The following is an 18,786-nucleotide window of genomic DNA, read 5'->3' as shown; positions in this document are numbered from 1 at the left end:
AACTTTGTACACTTGAATTGATTTTTTAAATTCAACTTTGTAGTTTGCTATATTAGTAAGCTGTAGATGGAGTGTGTTTTCTTATTGCTTTTGCCTTTCTGTATTTATATTGATGTTCTTGTTTTATATTCCACTTTGGGGTTTGCGCCTTAGACTGAAAGGAGAGAATCAACCATTACTAGACTTCACAAGACACCTAGATGAATTTAGTTGCTGGCTGGAAAACATAGAAAATGCACAGGAAGAGAAGCCTACAATCAGCCGTGAAGAAAATTTGAAGGAATTAATGGCAAGTTAGATAAAAATGATTGCATATTTTATTTGAATTTATTCTTCCTTATTCCTACTGGTGCTACTGAATAACTAATTAATTTGAAAGGTAGGGGGATTCTTTAGTTCACAGATATATTGTGCATTAGGTTGAGATGAGTAATTTGATACTAAGAAAGCCAATGGTACTGCTGCCTAAATGGACCCAGTCGAAGTGTACGGAATACATCACACATAACCCAAGTGCAGCGCTGGGTCTGTTAGTTGCCTGTGGCAGGACACACTGAGCAGAACTGCACTCCTGGGACATCCCAACTGGTGGAAAGGAAGAGGCGGTTTTTTGCAAAATCCTCCTGTCTCTTGCAGTTCCCTGAAAATCTGCTCTGCAGAATTGGAAAATCCTCTGGAACAGTGTGGGAAGGAGGAATAAGTGAAAAACATTTCCTCCTCCTTGTGCCAGAGGAGCCTCTGGTGAATCAATGTCCCTTTTATGAACAGAATCCTTGCATGAAATTATTGCTAAAAGTACAAAGAGCTGCAATCTAGCATACTGATTTGGGGCTTCAAGAGCACAAAACTAAGCACTGGACCAATAATCTCAATCCAGCAGACTGGGTGTGCAACGAATTTCCACTGCTGCCTATGAAAGGAAAGTGACCGTGTTAGTTTTAATTTAAACGTCAATACTAAAACTTTTCATTAATATTCCCAAAGTCAGTAAATAACTTGTATTTAGAACCTGTGGAATCAGCAGGGCACACAGAGGCCTATGTTATTGTGCATTACACAAGTCCTCCACAAATTAACCTAGTTTTTAAATTGTTTTTATTTACTTACATTTATATCCTGGTGTTTTTCTATTATGCAACCCAAGGCAGCATACATGTGATTCCCAGCAAGTTATGCATTCAGGAACTCTCCAGACCTAGTGAAGTGGTGGCCTCATGTCTTCCGATTGTAACCTGGAAATAGGGTAGCAAGTCAAGTAAAATCCTATGATCTTCTTAAACCATGCAGAATTTGAAAAATGTTCATTTCCCCCCTCTAATTTTGCATAATTTGTTGTTCTTTAAAAAGTATTTTGGATAATTTATTCTGCTTTTGCTTCTCATAGAGAGGTGCCTGAAGTCCAACTCTTAGCAACACTTGTTGCTTCTCCTCTGTCACTAGGCATTGTCCATATTTTTTTTTTAAAAAAAACTAGTCAATGCCTACCTCCTGTGACTTTTCTGTCTAAGGACTCAGCTATACAGCTGCAAATAAAACATTTTGAATGTGTTGTAAAGTGCAATGTACAACTGTGGCATTAGGTGGCAACCATGAGCTATAGCAAATTCAATGCATTTTTCAAATTTTATTATTTTTTTTAAAAAAAGCATTTTCACAACGATTTTAACAGGTCTGTAGATTCCACCAAAAGTGTTTTCTTTAATCACTTTAGGGATTGATCGAGGAGATGGACATGCAAGGAGAAAAACTTAAGTGGCTAAACAAGAATGAACCTGAGCTGATTTCAAATAAAAGCATTGGGGCTCGAGAGAGAGAGAATATTTCTGATAGACTGAGGACCCTGAATATTAAGTGGAAGAAGGTATGGATTGCAATATGGATTCCTTAAAATCAGCAAGTATAAAATGTATTCTTTTTAATTGAGTTCCTGCCACATACATATGAATAATCTTGTCGGGGGAGGCATGATTGGACAAGTTAGTGTAAAGAAGTGTTTTGTGTCGCAGGCGGCCTTCACATGCTATGGTAAACCACAGTTACTCACCTTGAATGCATGGGTTTCTCCTGCTTCACTCCTCCTTTGGCGTGAGTGTGAGCAACCAGCCATGATTCCTACTTAGCGTTCTATCCGAACTGGAGATTGTGGTTTATTTTGCTCAGAGAAAATTACAGCTGGTAAGCCAAGAACAAACCTTGACTTAAATTCCTTGGTTTGTTTGGAGTTAAACAAACTACCATCTCCGCATCAGATTTAACACTAAACTAGGGATTGTGCTTTGCTGCTCCCACTCATGCTAGGGGACAAGTGAAGAAGGGTCCGCCTGTACATTCAAAATAAACCATTAACTGTGGTTTCCAGTGAGATGTGAACATAGCCATATTGTTAAACCTATGCATGGAAATGCTTTTCTTTCTTAATATTCCACATCAGGATGAACCACTGTGGTGCACTCCACATGTTGGACTATAGTTCCAGTGATCCCTGACAAGCGGCTATGTTGGCTGGGGTTTATGGCAACTGCAGAGCAACAACTTCTGGAATGTAACCACAATTAACTAGCCTGGTCTAGTCAATAGCTTTCTTTTGTTTGAGGCAGCATGCATTGTATCAGAAGCAGAATTCCTAAATGTGACCCTGGAATACTTTTCACAAGTGGGAAGTAAACATCCTTCATGCTTTATGAATTTTAATTTAATTTATTATACTTGTGTAGTAAGCTCAAAGCAACTTACAGAGGGCTCCATGTTTTCTTCCCAGAAGGAAACACCCGCTGAGCACTCCCAGACCACTCACTGAGCTTGTAGAAAAGTAGGGGAACTAGCATGGCATAGAAAAAAGTTCCAGCCTAGTCCTCACTTTATATCCATTTCTATTATTTTGCTTCTTCGAGTCTTTTAATTGGATCAACAATCAAACATGAAATCCGTTGTCTGCATTCTGAAGAGGTGGGCTCCCAGCAGGAATGTACTAAGTGGCAGCTTAAAATGATCAGAATTGTGGCTGGGGTGGGTGTATTTCCTAAAAGTAAACATTTTAAGTGCCAAAGACCAGGTTAAAGGGGTGCATCTTCAGCATTCAGTGGAAACTATATAGTGAAGATACCAGATGCAGCTCTGTGGGGAGAGAGTTCCACAACTGCTAGAGAGAATGTCCTCTCCTGGAACACATGCATCCCTGAGCTTCTGGGGGGTGGTGTAACTGAACGTAACACCCAATGGAGTCTTCCAGGGATGGATGTGGTATTTCATATATTTGTGGCCTAAGCCATCAGTTCAAACACTAGCATGACCTTGAATTGGGTCCAGACATGAACTGACAACAAATGCATCTGCTTTAAATAAAACAGGGTTGTATGAAAGAATGTAATGCCATCCAATATTTTGCTGCTGTATTAGGACCAGTTGGAGTTTCTAAGACACTGTCAAGCCCCACACAGAGCGCATTGCAATAATGCAGTCTGGAAGTTACCAAGGCATAGGGTAGAGTGGCCAAGTCAGCTGAGTCCAAAAGGGACCTTAGCTGGCACCTGAGCCTCCAGTCACAGTGTTAGATCCAGTAAAACCGCAAAGCTCATTCCAGGGAAGTACAATCCGGTCCAGCACAGACTGTCCCCGCCTCCCAGTTATGATAACTGAGGACATCTAACACTTCCGCTTGGATTCACAATCATTCCTCCTCATGGTATAACTCACTTGTATTAACGTATATTGTTAATATCGTACTTCCCCAAACAGTAGCTGCTTTTGGTACTATATTTCAGTCTTTGAATGACTATTGCAACTCTTTCCTCCTCCCCTAGTTCTTAGTTGCACTGAACAACACAATGTTTGTTGTCATAGCATCTGGCACATGTAGCTGTGTGTGTGTGTGTGTGTGTGTGTGTGAGAGAGAGAGAGAGAGAGAGAGAGAGAGAGAGGCAGACAGATAGACAGACAAACAGGCTCTATACTGAGCTCTTCATTTTGCACCTTTGCCACCCATTCTTAGTAAAGAATCCCAAATGTGCAACTTACATTCAAATGCACCCCAGACCCTTTTTAGGGGCTAAATGCAAACCCCTTCATCTCTAAACTCTTGGTCTTGGGGGGGTTAATGGATTTTGTGCTCAGCTGTCTATAGTAGTATCGCTTTATCTGTATAATGCTAAAAATGTTAATCCTCAGTTCTTGACATGAAAAGGTTTTTGTAATGTGACGTTTTTCTCTGCCATATTAGGTGTTCAGAGAAGCACCCAACAGAGCGAGAGAACTGGAGGCCCACGTTCATCAGCTTCATCTGGTGCCACAGACAATGCCACCTGGTGAGCTCCGAAAAGAGAACGTGCTTCTTTTACAGGACAGTTTTCAGAATTCTTTGTCATCTCATTTTTTGATCTTTAAGGCCATGAACATTTTAGATTCTGTTTCTGTTGAAGGGCATGGCACTGAGTCACCAAGACCATGCGTCCAAGTGTATAGAAAGGAAATTGGCTTCTAATACATTTTATGAACAAAAGAAAGTACATTTGCAGACTTCAAAATTAACAGAAATTAATCCCTTTCACCATTTGAAGTTCTGTACTGACATATTCTTCCATCAGTATGATTCAGAGGATCAACAATGAATTCTTGCTTCTGACTCAGTAGCATTTATTTCACTGGCAATAAATGTTTGAATTTGTTTCTTCCTGGAACTTAATCAGATGGTAAACTAGGATCAGCTGCAGGTTGTGACTTTTCCTGTGGGTGACAGCTTAACGATGTGTAGATTTTGACCACACATTATTTGAATGTTCCTAAACTGCCTGGGTATTGGGATTGGCAGTGAATTTCTCACACCTCACCAGATCTGTCAGTGATGAGTATGTCATCAACATTTTCACATCATTCTGGACCAGGAAGGCAGTAATCCAGATGATGTTTGGAACGGAAGGCTAACCCTTTAAGGTTTTTAACTTGTTTAGATGGGGATGGAGAAAAAATACAGAGGATGTTCTTAAAATGGCAAGAATTGGTATTTTGTTGTTTGTTTTTCCAACTGCAAATAAATTCAAGTCCCATACTAAGTGCAATTTGAAATACCAAGTGAATTGTGTTGTCTTGTTTAGGTTACCCTGTTCTCCAAAAGATGGTGCTAGTGTCCTCTGCCTCTGAAAATGTTGCTCAAACTCAGCAGGCTTTGGAAATTTCTGCACCTGCTGATCTGGATAAAACTACAACAGAACTGGCTGACTGGTTGGCACTGATTGACCAGATGCTCAAGTCCAACATAGTTACTGTGGGAAACGCTGAAGAAATCAATCGGACAATTGCACGCATGAAAGTATGTGGTGCCATGAAGTGTTGTGTTGATATTTTGAGACCTCACTTTATTTTTTGGTGGAAAAAGATAGAATTTGGTTTAGATGTGGATGATTTCTTTGCTTGTCTTGAAATGCTTTGAGCCTTTGTGAGTATTACGAATGAATATTCACAAAGACTTGAACGCTTTGCATATGTTTGATGGAACTTGCATAAAGTGCTTGCCTTTGCTCCTTACTCTACTCAACCCTGCTTGAAACTTATATTGGAGCAGAAGAAATTGGGGCCCCCTTCCCACTGAGGATCCTCAGCAGCAATGAATGCTTTGTGTCCAGTTCCAACTGAACCTTCTACCCTAAAGCACTGCTGCCTCCACTTTTCTTCTGCCCCAAGCAGGTTGCTGGGAAAACTTGAAGCAGGCGAAGGTGGCAAATGTGCACAGTCTTGCTCAATGAACAATGCTGTGTTTGCCCTCGTTTTGCTGTTTGATTAATGGTGCTCCCATTTAGGAGCGCTTCTTCTTTAACACATTGCTTCTGAATTTGTTCTGTGTTTGATGGTTAAGTCCTATAGTATAATGCCTTTCTGTAACCCAATGCCCTACTATTTTGAAGTCAACACTGATAAGTGATTCCTGGGTGTTCATTTATATGTGTGTTGTGTTCTGTTGTGTCTAGCACATGACATACAATGCAGATTACCAGAACACGTTCACCTTCCACAAAACATGATCATTATCTACAAATAGGTGTAGTGCATTCAACTAGAAATAATGAAATTCAATTAATGTAGGTTAATTGCCTTGCTCAATAATTGTTAAACATTGGGATCCAGCCTTAGGCAGCCTGTGATTGTTTAAAGAGAGATGTGAATATCTACACCGACATTTAAAATTGCACTGGCTGAAGTTAAAAGGGAAGTGATTACACATATTTATGTTGACATTTTCCTTGCTTGTGATATTAGCAACATAGTGAAGTGAAAGCAAGCAGTAACTAACAGCTTTAGGGTACTTGTGTGTGTATTTTAAACATAACCTTCATAGCAGTGGTCAAATTAATTGTCAAACACTTTGCTGCAATAATACATGTAATGCAATTTCATGGGATTGATCTCTGAGGTCCTTTCAGCTGCCTGCCTTTGGACACACAAACTTATTATGACTATAATGGCTCATTGTAGAGATTTCAGTTACTTGGTATGAAAAAAAGGCTTGTTAATATGGTACTCATGCAGGTAAAAATGGAATTTTCTTGCAAAAACAGTACTGAATATATAGTGTGTGAAGTCCTAAGGACCAAAATAAAATATTGCAAATGCCCACACCCTGCCCCACACCCTTGGAGCAGATAAATATAGGTAAGATGTCCTGATAGCCTGAGGAAATGTCACAGAATTCATGAAAGTCTGCAAAGTTAAGCCCAGCACAACAATATGATTTTTACCAGCTTTATTTTCTCATTCACTCATGTCTCATCTCTGTATAGATACTGCAAAAAAAGTTGAGCCTTTATTTTAATATGTTGATCATATTGGTTAGTGCAGAAGTAGTGAGAACATTTCTGCCTTTAAAATGGCTTTGGAATATGTTGATTAAGAAGTTACTAACTTGATAACCTTCTGTAATATAAATGTGAATATTCTTGACTTTCCCCTATGGTTTATTCTTTATTTAAATCTCAGAAAGTAACACATTTTAATCCTGGCTCTTAACAGATAACAAAAGAAGACTTAGAACATCGACATCCCCGGCTGGATTTTGTCTTTACCTTGGCTCAGAATCTGAAAAACAAAACATCAAGTTCTGATGTTAGGACAGCAATCACAGAGAAACGTATGTTCCCAGTGGACAGAAGTCTGAGGAGATGGGTACAAATGTGCAATAGTTTGGCTAGAGCAGGCACCCCTACACTTGGCCCTCCAGATGTTTTGGGACTACTACTCCCACCATCCCTAGCTAACAGGACCAGTGGTCAGGGATGATGGGAATTGTAGTCCAAAAACATCTGGAGGTCCGAGTTTGGTGATGCCTGCGTTAGGGGAAAGGTGACCAATTTTTATTAACAGTGACTACTGAAGGGATGCCGGGGCCAAAGCTTGCAATGGCCTGGGTGGAGACTGACATAATCTGGCAAGTCGTGGTTGGAGGCAGGATAGAATATGGAGGAGACCTGAATTTTTACCACATATCAGAGTCCAGCATAGAGAAAGGCAAGCTATATGTGGGAGTGGTGGGAGCTTCATTGCCTCTTTATACATTTGAACTAATATTGGCTTGGAGGAGGAGAGACATTTAGTGGTAATTATGAATATGCATTTATGCTTGTAGCATAAATGTGTGCTCTTGAGAGAGAGAGAGAGAGAGAGAGAGTGTGTCTAGCAAAGGGAATCCATGTGTAGAAATGAACCTGTCCTTCTGTGAAGATGAATGGGTTAGTTTGTGAGAGCTGTGCGTAACAGCTTCCCAAGGGCTCAGGGTTGGCTTCAGTGATTTTTGGATGGTTACTCTGAGTAACAGAAAGATTGAGGATAATGTAATAGCCACAAAATGCTTTTTGTTTGGTTACATGTTCCTCCTTTGTCTTTTTCAGTGGAGAAAGTTAAGAACCAATGGGATAGTACACAACATGGCGTAGAAGTACGTCAGCAGCAGTTAAAACGTATGCTTTCTGACAGCATGAAGTGGGATGACCAGAAGCAAGAAATGGAGAAGCTAATTGGACAATATGAGATCCACCTGCATGCCCTTCTGCAGTCTCCTAAAGAGAAGCTCACCAAGCAGATTGCTGAAAACAAAGTAAGTTAAAATGTGCTTTTTAATTTGATTCTCTGAATGGTTTATGAATCCATCTTGCACCTGTCTTATTCACATGCCCAGAAAAATATATTTGATAATTGACAATTTACAAATTGCTTTCTTTAAATTCAAAATACTTGTTGAAAGTTAGTTGTTTCTGCAGCTACCTTTTGAAAGAAGTTGCCTTTGAGAATGACTTACTATCATTTATTAAATTTGTATCTTATTCTTTCTCCCGAAGGACCTTGTAAAGGCTGATAAACCTATTCTAAAGATTGGAAGCCTTTGTTATAAAGTAGAGCTTCAAAATGCACATAGAACTTGAATGCTCCCCAACATATAGGAAGCTGTATTATTCTGAGTTAGACCATTGGTCCATACAGCTCAGTACTATCAATACTGACTAGCAAAACATTTGCTTTACACAGGAACACACCTGCACATTTTACTCATCCCTTCTCCCTGATTTAGTCATACTTATGCTGAGGATCACTTGATCATTCTGGCTGGGATCCACCAGGCCCCTTGCCTTCCATCTTTAATCCATTGGAGTGTAAAATTAGTTTGTCCGCTTGTAAAACCTTGCTGAATAGATATTTTCAAATCTAAGTAACACCCACATTCAAAAATGTTTTGTAAAGTGTCAATTAAAAAACACATAAGATCCATGCTGGATCTTTCTGAAGGTCCATCTAGTCCTCCATTCGGTTCTCACAGATTCCTATGGGACAAGCAGGACAGGAGCCCAACAGCATTTGACCCACTTGTGATTCCCAGCAACTGGCATTCAGAGTCTTACTGCTTTTGACAATCAAGATTAGCAGCTTTTGACAATCAAGATTAGCTACTGATGGCCTCAGCTAAGAAACAGATGAAAAACCTGCTTATTTTTAATGGTACAACATAATCTTCATCACTAATTCCAGGTTTATGTCTGTTTCATGCTTCTGCGTATATCCATAAATGTTATTACAGATAATGGAACTTTAAACTTGCAAATAAATACACCACAAATAAATGTCAGCAATGTTACAAGGAACATGAAGGGCTAAAAATAAGTATTTATGGATATATGTTCTATTATAGATGACCATGCATAATGTTTCACCTGCATTGTATATTTTTATTTGGAAAACAAATGATTTAAACATCATTCATGTTTTGTTGTTGGAGGCACATCTGCATATTATTTATGATAGTTTAAGTGGACATAAAATTCAGACCACAGTTTCTCTATAAAATATAATCTCATTTGCACTTTGCAACTAATACTATGTTTGGAACAGCATAGCTCTCCAATTACTTTTTAAGGCTAGACAGCAAATATGTGAAAAGTTTAGTATTTGAGGATTTGCAGGAATGTTTCAGGAGAGCCTTTTAAATGATTGATTCACCCATAGATCCTCGCTATTTTTAAAATGTGGCCCTTCATCTTTGTCCTTCCGACCTTCGGTTATGAACCCCCTGGGCATGGATGTTTCTCCTTAGAACACATTTGATGCTAAATGCATGGTATATAGTGACATTAGTAGATGCTCTTTAAAATGACTCTGATGTTAAAGTCTATTCTCTGTTGCTAGGGAAAGCAGTTTACTCATGTTACAGTTCCTTCCTTTAGCTAGCAGGCAGGACTGGAAGAAGTTGACAGGAAAGCGATGAACATTTTGCCCCTTCAGCCTAAAATAGATTCTGTCTGGCAAGCAGGAGGTTGGGTTGCTGCAGGGCACCACATCAGCCTCCAGTAATCCCCTCCTCAACTCTTCTCATAACCCAAAAGAACTAGAGTCGTTAGGGGAGAAAGATCAGCCCTGCATCACAACTCATTACAGAATACAGCAAAGGCCATTGATGAAGTAGCCATTATGACGAGCAAGCAATAAACAATTGGACCCAGTACCTCTTCCCAACATGGTGTTGAGAGTAACTCCACATCTTTGCCATGCACTGGAATGAAAGCTCACTTTAAGCCATTTAATCATCTCTACTTTCTTTTAACTCCTCATCACTTCTATAAACCAAATCTGGTGGATCTTGGTGGATCAGACCAAAGCCCTATCTAATCTAGCATCCTGTTATCACAGTGCTGAACCAAATGTCTATTGGAAGCCTGTAAGCACAACAGCGCTCTTGTGTTCCTCTGCAAGTGGTATTTAGAGGAATACTGCCTCTGATATTGGATTTATACACAGTCACCCTAGCTAGTAGCCATCAATAGCCTTAGCATCCATGAATTTGTCTAAAGCCCCTTTAAAGCCAACCACATTGGTGGCTATCACTACATATTGTGTAGTAAATGCCATTATTTCAATTATGCACTGTATGAAGAAACAATGTTCTCCATCTGCCCTGAATCTTCCAACATTCAGCTTCAGTGGATGACCCCATGTTAAAGTATTAAGAGAAAGGGAGTAAAGAGTCTCCCTATATACTTTCAACACATCACACACAATTTTAAATATCTTTTTTATGCCCCCCTCATATTCACTTTATTGACCGGAATTTTATTTGTGTTGTGGAGAAAGGAGCGATTTACACTTTTCTGATTCTCCTTCCACAGTATTGATGAGTTTCTGCTAGATTGCAGAATCATGGGGCTGTTCCTTTCTATTAAGATTGTAGTTGATGTCTCTGTGGAACTGACATTTCTTCCTTCCTGATTTGTCATTTTTTTATTTTTGTAGTTCATGACATTGGATGAAAGAGTGATCCTTTAATTAAAAAGTATAGTCAGAGTTTGAGAAACCATATTTGATTTTCAGTTTTACACTGATATCCCCCTCTTGCTTTTTCTTAACTACTCTGAATTTGTTGCTTAGATGTTACTACAGGAGCTAGATAAAGGGGATACCAAGATGAGTCAATTCAATGATCTATCAAACAAACTTCTTCAAGACTACAGTGGTGATGACACAAGAAAAGTGAAGGAAATAATGGATCACTTGAATACCTCATGGATCAACTTGAAACAAAGGTATGTGCAAGCAAACGTGTGCCTCAAATTCATATTCTATTAATTCAGGTATAATCTAAATTGGGGGCTTTCTTACCAAGTGTGTCTAAATCGAGGAAGAACTCTAAACTGTTCCTTTGTTCAGTGCAAGCCAAATGAAGCTGGTCAGATTTCTGACTCTTTTTTTCAGCATGGATCCAGGTGTAGCCAGGTCTTTAAGGTTCCTGAGATATTTGTTTAATAAATATGGGCTCTTGGGAAGGTGCCTGTTTTTGGGGAAAAAAGGTTGTACTTTTCTAATCAGCGTTTCCAGCACTGATTGCGAGGAGTGCTCCATCAAGATTGCCCACCTCTTCCTTGTCTATGCTATGTTGTCAACTGTCTTGTGCTTTTGGATTTTCTTGACATCCCTGTCACCAAGGGTACCCAAAACCTACTGAAAGTGAAAGCAGTGCTTCCTGAATATGGAAACATTTTCAATTCCTTCTTGAAGTCATTTCTGGAAAATGGTTGAAAGAAAGGTGCTTTTTGATGTTTCCAAAAAATGTGGGCATGCATCTCATTTGGTTCAGCCCCAAGTACTGTAGTGCCAGGAAATAACAGATTTCATTATGGAAAGTCCTTGAGCAGAAAAACAGCTATCAGTGTCTCCTTCAATGTAACGAGAACACATCATTGTTTAGCAGCATTCTGCCTGACCCAGTCAGATAGTGGTCAAAGGAAAAGATTATGCATGTGCAACACACCTTGGACATCCCTATATCCACAGGCTAGCACAGGGGTAGGGAAATGGATCTGGCCAGTGGGCTTGATCATTATTTCCCCCATCTCTTGCAGGCCAAGTTTGACCTGACTTTTTTGTCCATATGGGTCTTGCTGAGTGCTGTTGCTCCACAACAGAGCACTTTGCAAGGGCTTTAGCAAGACCCAGCAATCAATCAACTGATCGTCAGTGCCTGCAAATGGACTTTTGGATGAGTCAGATGTTTCTTTACCTGCCCCATGCCTGAGGTCGTATATGGCATCAGCTGTAGAGCAAGTGGGCATAGCTTGGTGGAAATGGCCTTCCAGATTAGGTCCATGAGCCAAAAGTTCTGCACCCCTGAGTTAGAGTCTTCACAAGCAGTAACATTGTCAAAGCAGACTATTGCCTCATGGATGTACTTCATTCCCTTGTTTTAGTAATCCTCTCCAAGAAAGCCTTCTGTCCTCTGTAGGGAGTCCTGGATTACACTTTGAGAAAATATCCCTCGACTTCAGTTTTTAGTTTTTTAAGCCACAGAAGCTCCCTGTCTGATCCTGAAAGGAATAGAGTTAATGATTTTTTCCCATTTGAAAATAAACTTCTTGCAGTTGAGTCACAATTCCTTCTTTGTATAATAGCATGTTTTCTGCCTCCAGCTATCATTCTCTTCGTTACCTTGAACAATTTTATTTTAACCCGAAAAAAGTTTCCTCTAGAGATGTGAAGATGGTTTGTTTTTATGTTGCCTTTTTTCATCATTCTACATAATTTCATCAGTCCTGTCACTTTCACTGTGTTAAGACCCAAGAGTCCCTTCTCGCCTGGATTTCCCTTTATCTTTTGTTAGCATTTGTGGTTTCTGTACATCAACTATCTTTCAGGCAGGTTGAGTAAAATTATTAGACTTTATGTATATGTTATAAAATATCATAGACTTGAAAAATATGTCAAATAATAAAATGTATATACTTCATAGTGCTAGAGAATAAAAAGATAGTATGCTCATTCTCAATGTGCTCAATATGCATTGCAAAGTATTGATAGTTGCAACATTTCTAAAATAAAATAACTTCGCAGGTAATGTAGGGTGGTATATGGCTAATTCATTTTGGCATGAAGATTTGAAGGGTAAAAAATTGGCCAATAATTTTAAGGTAAATTATGGAGGAATTATGGAGGAATTTGACTTGATAGGAACAGTGCAATCTTATTGTAAATGAAGCCAAGCGGTGAAACAGGCTTTGAAGGCAAAAGTGAACAAGCAGCTATTTAAAAGAAGCTTGGGTAGATTATGTTTTATCTTGAAAATGTGGTGGAGGAGGAAACCGACATTTAGAAATCTGTTTAAATACTTCAAACCATGAAGCAGGTAAACATGCTGGAACTTATCTATGTGTATGTAGCAAAGTGTATATACTGCTTGATTGTAGCAAAACCTCTGCTTACAAGAAATACTAAAATTATCAGAAAAGACAGTTAAAAGCAATTAAAAATGGATAATTAACAGCAAGGAAAAGAAAGATTAACAACATCTGAGAGTAAAGGACTGCTGAAAATAATGGAGAATTTCAGCATTTTCTCTAATTGAAACTTCTTTAAAACCAACATGTCCCTGCTTCTTATATTAATTCGGACCATTTTAAAACCTCTTAAATTTGAGCTGCTGTATAAATTAGATATGCTACACAGTGGGCAATAATTGTTTATACTTCAGGGTTGAGACTGGGTAATTTGTCAGTATCTCTGTAACCTGGATGAATAAATTACATTCTTTGTCCCCAGTCTCAGACTCAGATGTTATTTCTTGAATTTAGTCTAGACAAAAGTCTACTTTCATGTTTTAAAAACCCCTAAAAGGGATTTTAAAAATAGGACACCCTCCTTCCAAGTTTAAAACCACTGTTTCAGTCATGTGTGTGCTCACCTATACCCCCCCCAATTATGATAATCAGCAAAGTTATTCTTTGGACTTTTTGGAGTTCTATAAAGCTATAGTAAATATGAGTTAGATTTACCTTTAACTTCATTGGCCCTTTAACTTCTTGCTGTTAGCTTTATTGTTGATTCAAATGTTACGTGAGTTTGAATTTCCTGTTACCTGACAATTCTTTTGCTTTATCTTCTTGAAGTGCTAATGTTCCTTAAATTAATTAGGGCTACGCAAGGAACAGATTTTGGACACAAGACTGAAAAACACACTGAACAATACTAAAAAAGGGAATTTCAATGTTACCTCTGTCTAGCAGCTGGGGATGGACAGAATATGGTTCTATCCTACTGTGCTCATGTTATGTATTCCTAGATGCACCTGGCTGGCCAATGTTCTGGACTAAATGGATCTTTCCTCTGATCCAGCAAGTCACCTGATACATTCGCAGGATCATGTGACTCATAGCATCTTAACTTCCTCCTTAGCTTTTGTTTTTTTCCCTTGGCAGCATCCCTATACTTCAAAAACAGCACAATCCTACTGCACGATCTTAAATATACTTACATGAAATGGGATTTATTCTTAGTTAAGGGTGCACAAGATTGCATTCTTGCCTACTTTAATGAACAAATATCTCCACTTTATCTCTTTATTGCACACATGCTTCTTAATAGTATTCAGGTAGATTCGGGCCACTTAGTTAATGCACCACAGGAAGAAATCCAGCAGGTGAAGCTCTCATGACCAAGGGGCTTTGCAAGGGCATTTAGTGGAGGAGTTTGAGGGGTAAGGCCAGAGTGCTGTCTCACGATGTATGCAGGACCAAGAGACATGGATGTGTGTATGTGTGCTCCTAGTTCATCTAGCATTGCCTCTCACACACCAGAGGTTTGTTAAACTGCAGGTTCCAGTTTTGTCGGGACTGGAGAACTGTGGTTTAAGTGATCTCTACAAACCAGGTTATAAAACCATGGCTTAATCCTGATCCATAATATACTACATAGATTAACAGGAGAGCATAAATAAGCATGCCAAGACATTAGCAGTTGTTGATCTTAATGATAATCATTTCATGGAAATCATCCATCATCTGAATATCTGCCCATATTTTCACCAAACATTTCTCATTTAGGCAGAGCTGTTTTACAATTTGTTCTTGGAACTAATTTCACAGTTATTTAGATCGGGATCTGTGAGTAGTAGTAACTATCACATGGACTGTTGCATCAGTTTATTATTTTATGCTGCAGTTCACACAGGGTTTTACATAGGAGATCATCTGGAGGGGCACAGTTGGTGGTCCCCTGTATCTCAGAAGCCCTGCTGGCCCCAACTAGATGTCAGGCATTTGGTCTCATGCTCTGGAATACTCTTCCAACAGAGATTCAGCAGGTGTCCTCACTGTAAACCTTCAGATGTCTCTTTAAGGCTTTTAATGCCTATTCAGTTGTTTAATTTCCCTTTTTGGACAAACCAGTCATTCTTGGGCTTTTTTGTATTGTGTTTTTTATGCTGTGCATCTCTTTGATATTTTATGTGAGTGGGTGGTGTGGGTGCATGTGTGAGTGTGTGGTGTGTGTGTATTCTCTCTCTCTCTCTCTCTCTCTCTCTCTCTCTCTCTCTCACACACACACACACACACACACACACACACACAGACACTCATACACTCTTAGGTATGTTCCATACTGGCACAGGTCCCACTTTGCCTTATATGGTGGCTCCACACATTGGCTATTAGGAATCACAAGAAAATATCTTACTGCAGAACAGTAATTATATTAAGATGCTTTGGTAGGAAATCTGGATATGTATTTTTTGCTAAATGCTGAAAAGATCTTGTGGGAAGTAACTACAATTTTGTTGGAGCACTCCAGCATAAAATTTAATTTGTGGAAGTGTGTGGATTCTGCTGTCGGTAGCTGCACACACTAAATCCTCTGGATATTAATGTTCTGTGATGGTATAATTCTTCCATATAGAACTGTATTTTGTGCTGGCTCAAAACTGAAGATGGAGAAAATACCTCAATTATTATGTCTAGAGGTCCTAAGCCCCATGCATTTATCCTTTAAATATGAGCAAAGTTGTAGCTGCCTTTAAAAAAAAGTTCTTAACTATTTATTTTAAACATATAATTGAAATGTGATCTATTCATTCTTTGTGTTTCTAAAAATATATATGCATGCACACCAAGTTCAACCATTGTGACAGCAATCACCAATACTTTAAAATAATGTATTATTCAATGATATAATACTTGAAGTAGATATTTTGAGAGAATGCTTTTGGTACTATAGCTCTGCAATTTGGCACTTGCTTATTGCAGATTTTTTGGCAGGAAAAAATATATAGATTTGGCACCTTCTTAGCCTACCAATAGATTATCACCAAAACAATCTTCAGAAATTAAATCCTGTGAGTTGATCATGATGAAGGTCAGTCAAGGTCAAAAGTGTTGCAAATGTTTACAGAATATTGAGGTGTGTAATAGAAGACAAGTGCAATATGTGCAGTATGAAAGAAACTCTCAAATAAATTATGATTCTATTAGAGGAGGAGTTGCAATCTCCCACGTAAGTGATAAAATAAAGAACATCTGTTCCACTTTTTAACATCACTGTGGTCTGTACACTTTAGGGAGTTGTTTTCATTCATTGCGAAAAAACTATTTGCTTGCTTCACAACCTCCTGAAAGTGTACAGTTAAGTTCCTCACACTTGCAACATTGCAATATGGTTACAGCAAGAAGAGGAGTATTTAGTATATCGAATCATTTTCATAAATTGTAGCATCTTGCAAGTAAATGAATACGCATAGAAATTCCAGAACCTGTGGCATAATGCACCAAAACAAATGTGCTCCAACTGCTCTGTCTTAGATTTAATGATTACTTTTTGCAATTTTTCTGAGGTCAGTGTTATTTCTCTTCCCTACAGAACATCTAATAGGCAGAATGCTTTGGAGGCTGAGCTGAAGGCAGTGCATGCCTTGCTCAAAGACCTTGAAAGTTTCCTCAAGTGGATACAAGAAGCAGAAGCTACAGTTAACGTGCTTGCAGACGCATCACAACGAGAACGCGCTGTTCAGGACAGTGCTTCTGGAAGAGAACTGAAAAAGCAGATAGAGGTAAGAGCACAACAAGTTTGTGTGTGTTAGTTAAAGTAGTTAACTTGCCTTTACGTTTAAAATGCTAAAGCCAGATTGAAATAAATAAAAACAACAATAACATGAAATTAATAACGAGTCCAGTGCCTGCTGAAGAGTAACGGAGGGCCATCAGCTAAGGGATCAAGATGAGCTGCTAATCTGAGTGTGTATTTTAAAGAAAATTCCACAAAGTAAATGTTTTTTTCTCCATAAACCTTGTTTAATAAATCTGTACTTAAAAGTTACAGTAATTTTAATGAAGTATTCCCCAAACCTCTAGCCCACTGGGCCTCTTCACAAGCATTTCTACACTTTCTAAGTAGGAATGCTGCAAATCAAGAATCAGCGTATCATATCTCACACCAGCCTAAATTTTGCCTCAAGAATCTCTCAGAGACACAAAGCTCCTATATTGTCAGATAGAAGGGAATCAATAAGTAAACTTTGCTAATGGGAACTGCTATGAGGTGTCTCCCTTTCTTGTTATTTACTAGCAAGCAAGGTCCCAAGGTATGATTGGTGGCAGCAAGGAAAACACCTTGTGACAGATCACTGTTGCTGATCGAATGCCATTAAGTCACATAGGAAAACCATAACCCAACCTGATTTTTAGACATAGGCTTTGAAGCAGAGGGATCATTTCAGCAATACGATTTTCTGCGATATAAAAAGAGGTTTCAGTAAATTCATACTAAAAGAGCAAATGTACATTTTTGTGAAGTCTTCTCTTGGTCTTGTTAGTATTCATTTTTTCAGTAAGTTGCCTGTTTTGTTTCTGGCTGTTCTGAAGATACATAATTATAATGTAGCTATCTTTTATCTATTAGCACCTATGGATTTCCCAGTTTATTCTTGTACAGTGATACCTCGGGTTACAGACATTTCAGGTTACAGACGCTTCAGGTTACAGACTCCACTAACCCAGAAATAGTACTTTGGGTTAAGAACTTTACCTCAGGATGAGAACAGAAATCGCGCGGCGGCAGCTGGAGGCCCCATTAGCTAAAGTGGTACCTCAGGCTAAGAACAGTTTCAGGTTAAGAACGGACCTCCAGAACGAATTAAGTTCTTAACCTGAGGTACCACTGTACGTTGGCTCCCTCGGCCAATAAAGCGAGATGCGCGCCGCAACCCCAGAGTTGGCCACGACTGGACCTGGTCAGGGGTCCCTTTACTGTTGACCACTGCTGTCTACTAATGTGGATGATAGATGGTAAAGGAAGAGTGAGCAGCTAAGAATTGGCTCAGAAGTTTTGAATGCTGAAAATAAATTGCATGGTGGTTTTTATAACTGTCTCAAAGTTGATAAAAGGACAGATAAACTTCAAATATTGTTTGGAGAATGAATGGGGGGTGTCTTTCAGTATCATATTATTACTAAACACATTTCTGATCTTGTCACTGAGGTATTGGAACCGTGAGAGAAGGATGTCAGACCAGATGGTCCATTGGCCTTATCTAGCAGGCCTCTTTTTACATTCCTATGTTCTTATCTGTCCCCTTTTCTTTCTTGGAGGTTCTGTAAGAGCTATTTTCCTTGCTTGCTTAGTGGTATATTTGGGAAACCAAGGGCAGGTAGGTGTCCTCTTTTGAGGCTGTTGTACCCTTGACTTTAAAGCTCAGGAAGCTGAATAGCAACGTTAAAACATGCGAAATTTCCTGTAAATTGTGAGGGGGAAATTTAATATACTTCCCTTATAATTATGGAATCATTGTTTGCCCTTCTTGCATTATGCGACTCCGTCATAGTTATTTCCATTTTACCTGAATATTTTAATACATTTTCTACTTGAATAATTTCCCTCCATTACGTGCTATAATATAGTCTCTCCCAATGTAGAAATAAATGGGTTTAGTCATGTGCATGCAGTTTTGAGTTCATGGCAAACCCTTTTGATGGTCAACAAAGTTTGATTTGTTTTTAGTGAGTGAGA

The 18,786-nt window shown here is 38.9% G+C and overlaps 1 protein-coding gene across 1 annotated transcript in view; it reads left to right on the top strand.

The window, feature by feature from the left end:
- The window catches only part of UTRN (utrophin), a 321,971-nt gene that overhangs the window by 129,173 nt on the left and 174,012 nt on the right, over positions 1 to 18,786 (top strand). Inside the window, exons 45-52 of the mRNA XM_083434684.1 lie at positions 154 to 289; positions 1,712 to 1,861; positions 4,217 to 4,301; positions 5,088 to 5,302; positions 6,997 to 7,114; positions 7,872 to 8,077; positions 10,894 to 11,048; positions 16,642 to 16,831. Of these exons, the coding sequence (XP_083290810.1) occupies positions 154 to 289; positions 1,712 to 1,861; positions 4,217 to 4,301; positions 5,088 to 5,302; positions 6,997 to 7,114; positions 7,872 to 8,077; positions 10,894 to 11,048; positions 16,642 to 16,831 (1,255 nt within the window). The remainder of the gene's footprint in view (positions 1 to 153; positions 290 to 1,711; positions 1,862 to 4,216; positions 4,302 to 5,087; positions 5,303 to 6,996; positions 7,115 to 7,871; positions 8,078 to 10,893; positions 11,049 to 16,641; positions 16,832 to 18,786) is intronic.

Source organism: Podarcis tiliguerta (assembly GCF_965153285.1).
Source record: "Podarcis tiliguerta genome assembly, chromosome: 3".
Classification (NCBI taxonomy): Eukaryota; Metazoa; Chordata; class Lepidosauria; order Squamata; family Lacertidae; genus Podarcis; species Podarcis tiliguerta.
The sequence above is the reverse complement of the archived record's forward strand: the minus strand, read 5'-3'. Positions and strand labels throughout refer to the sequence as shown.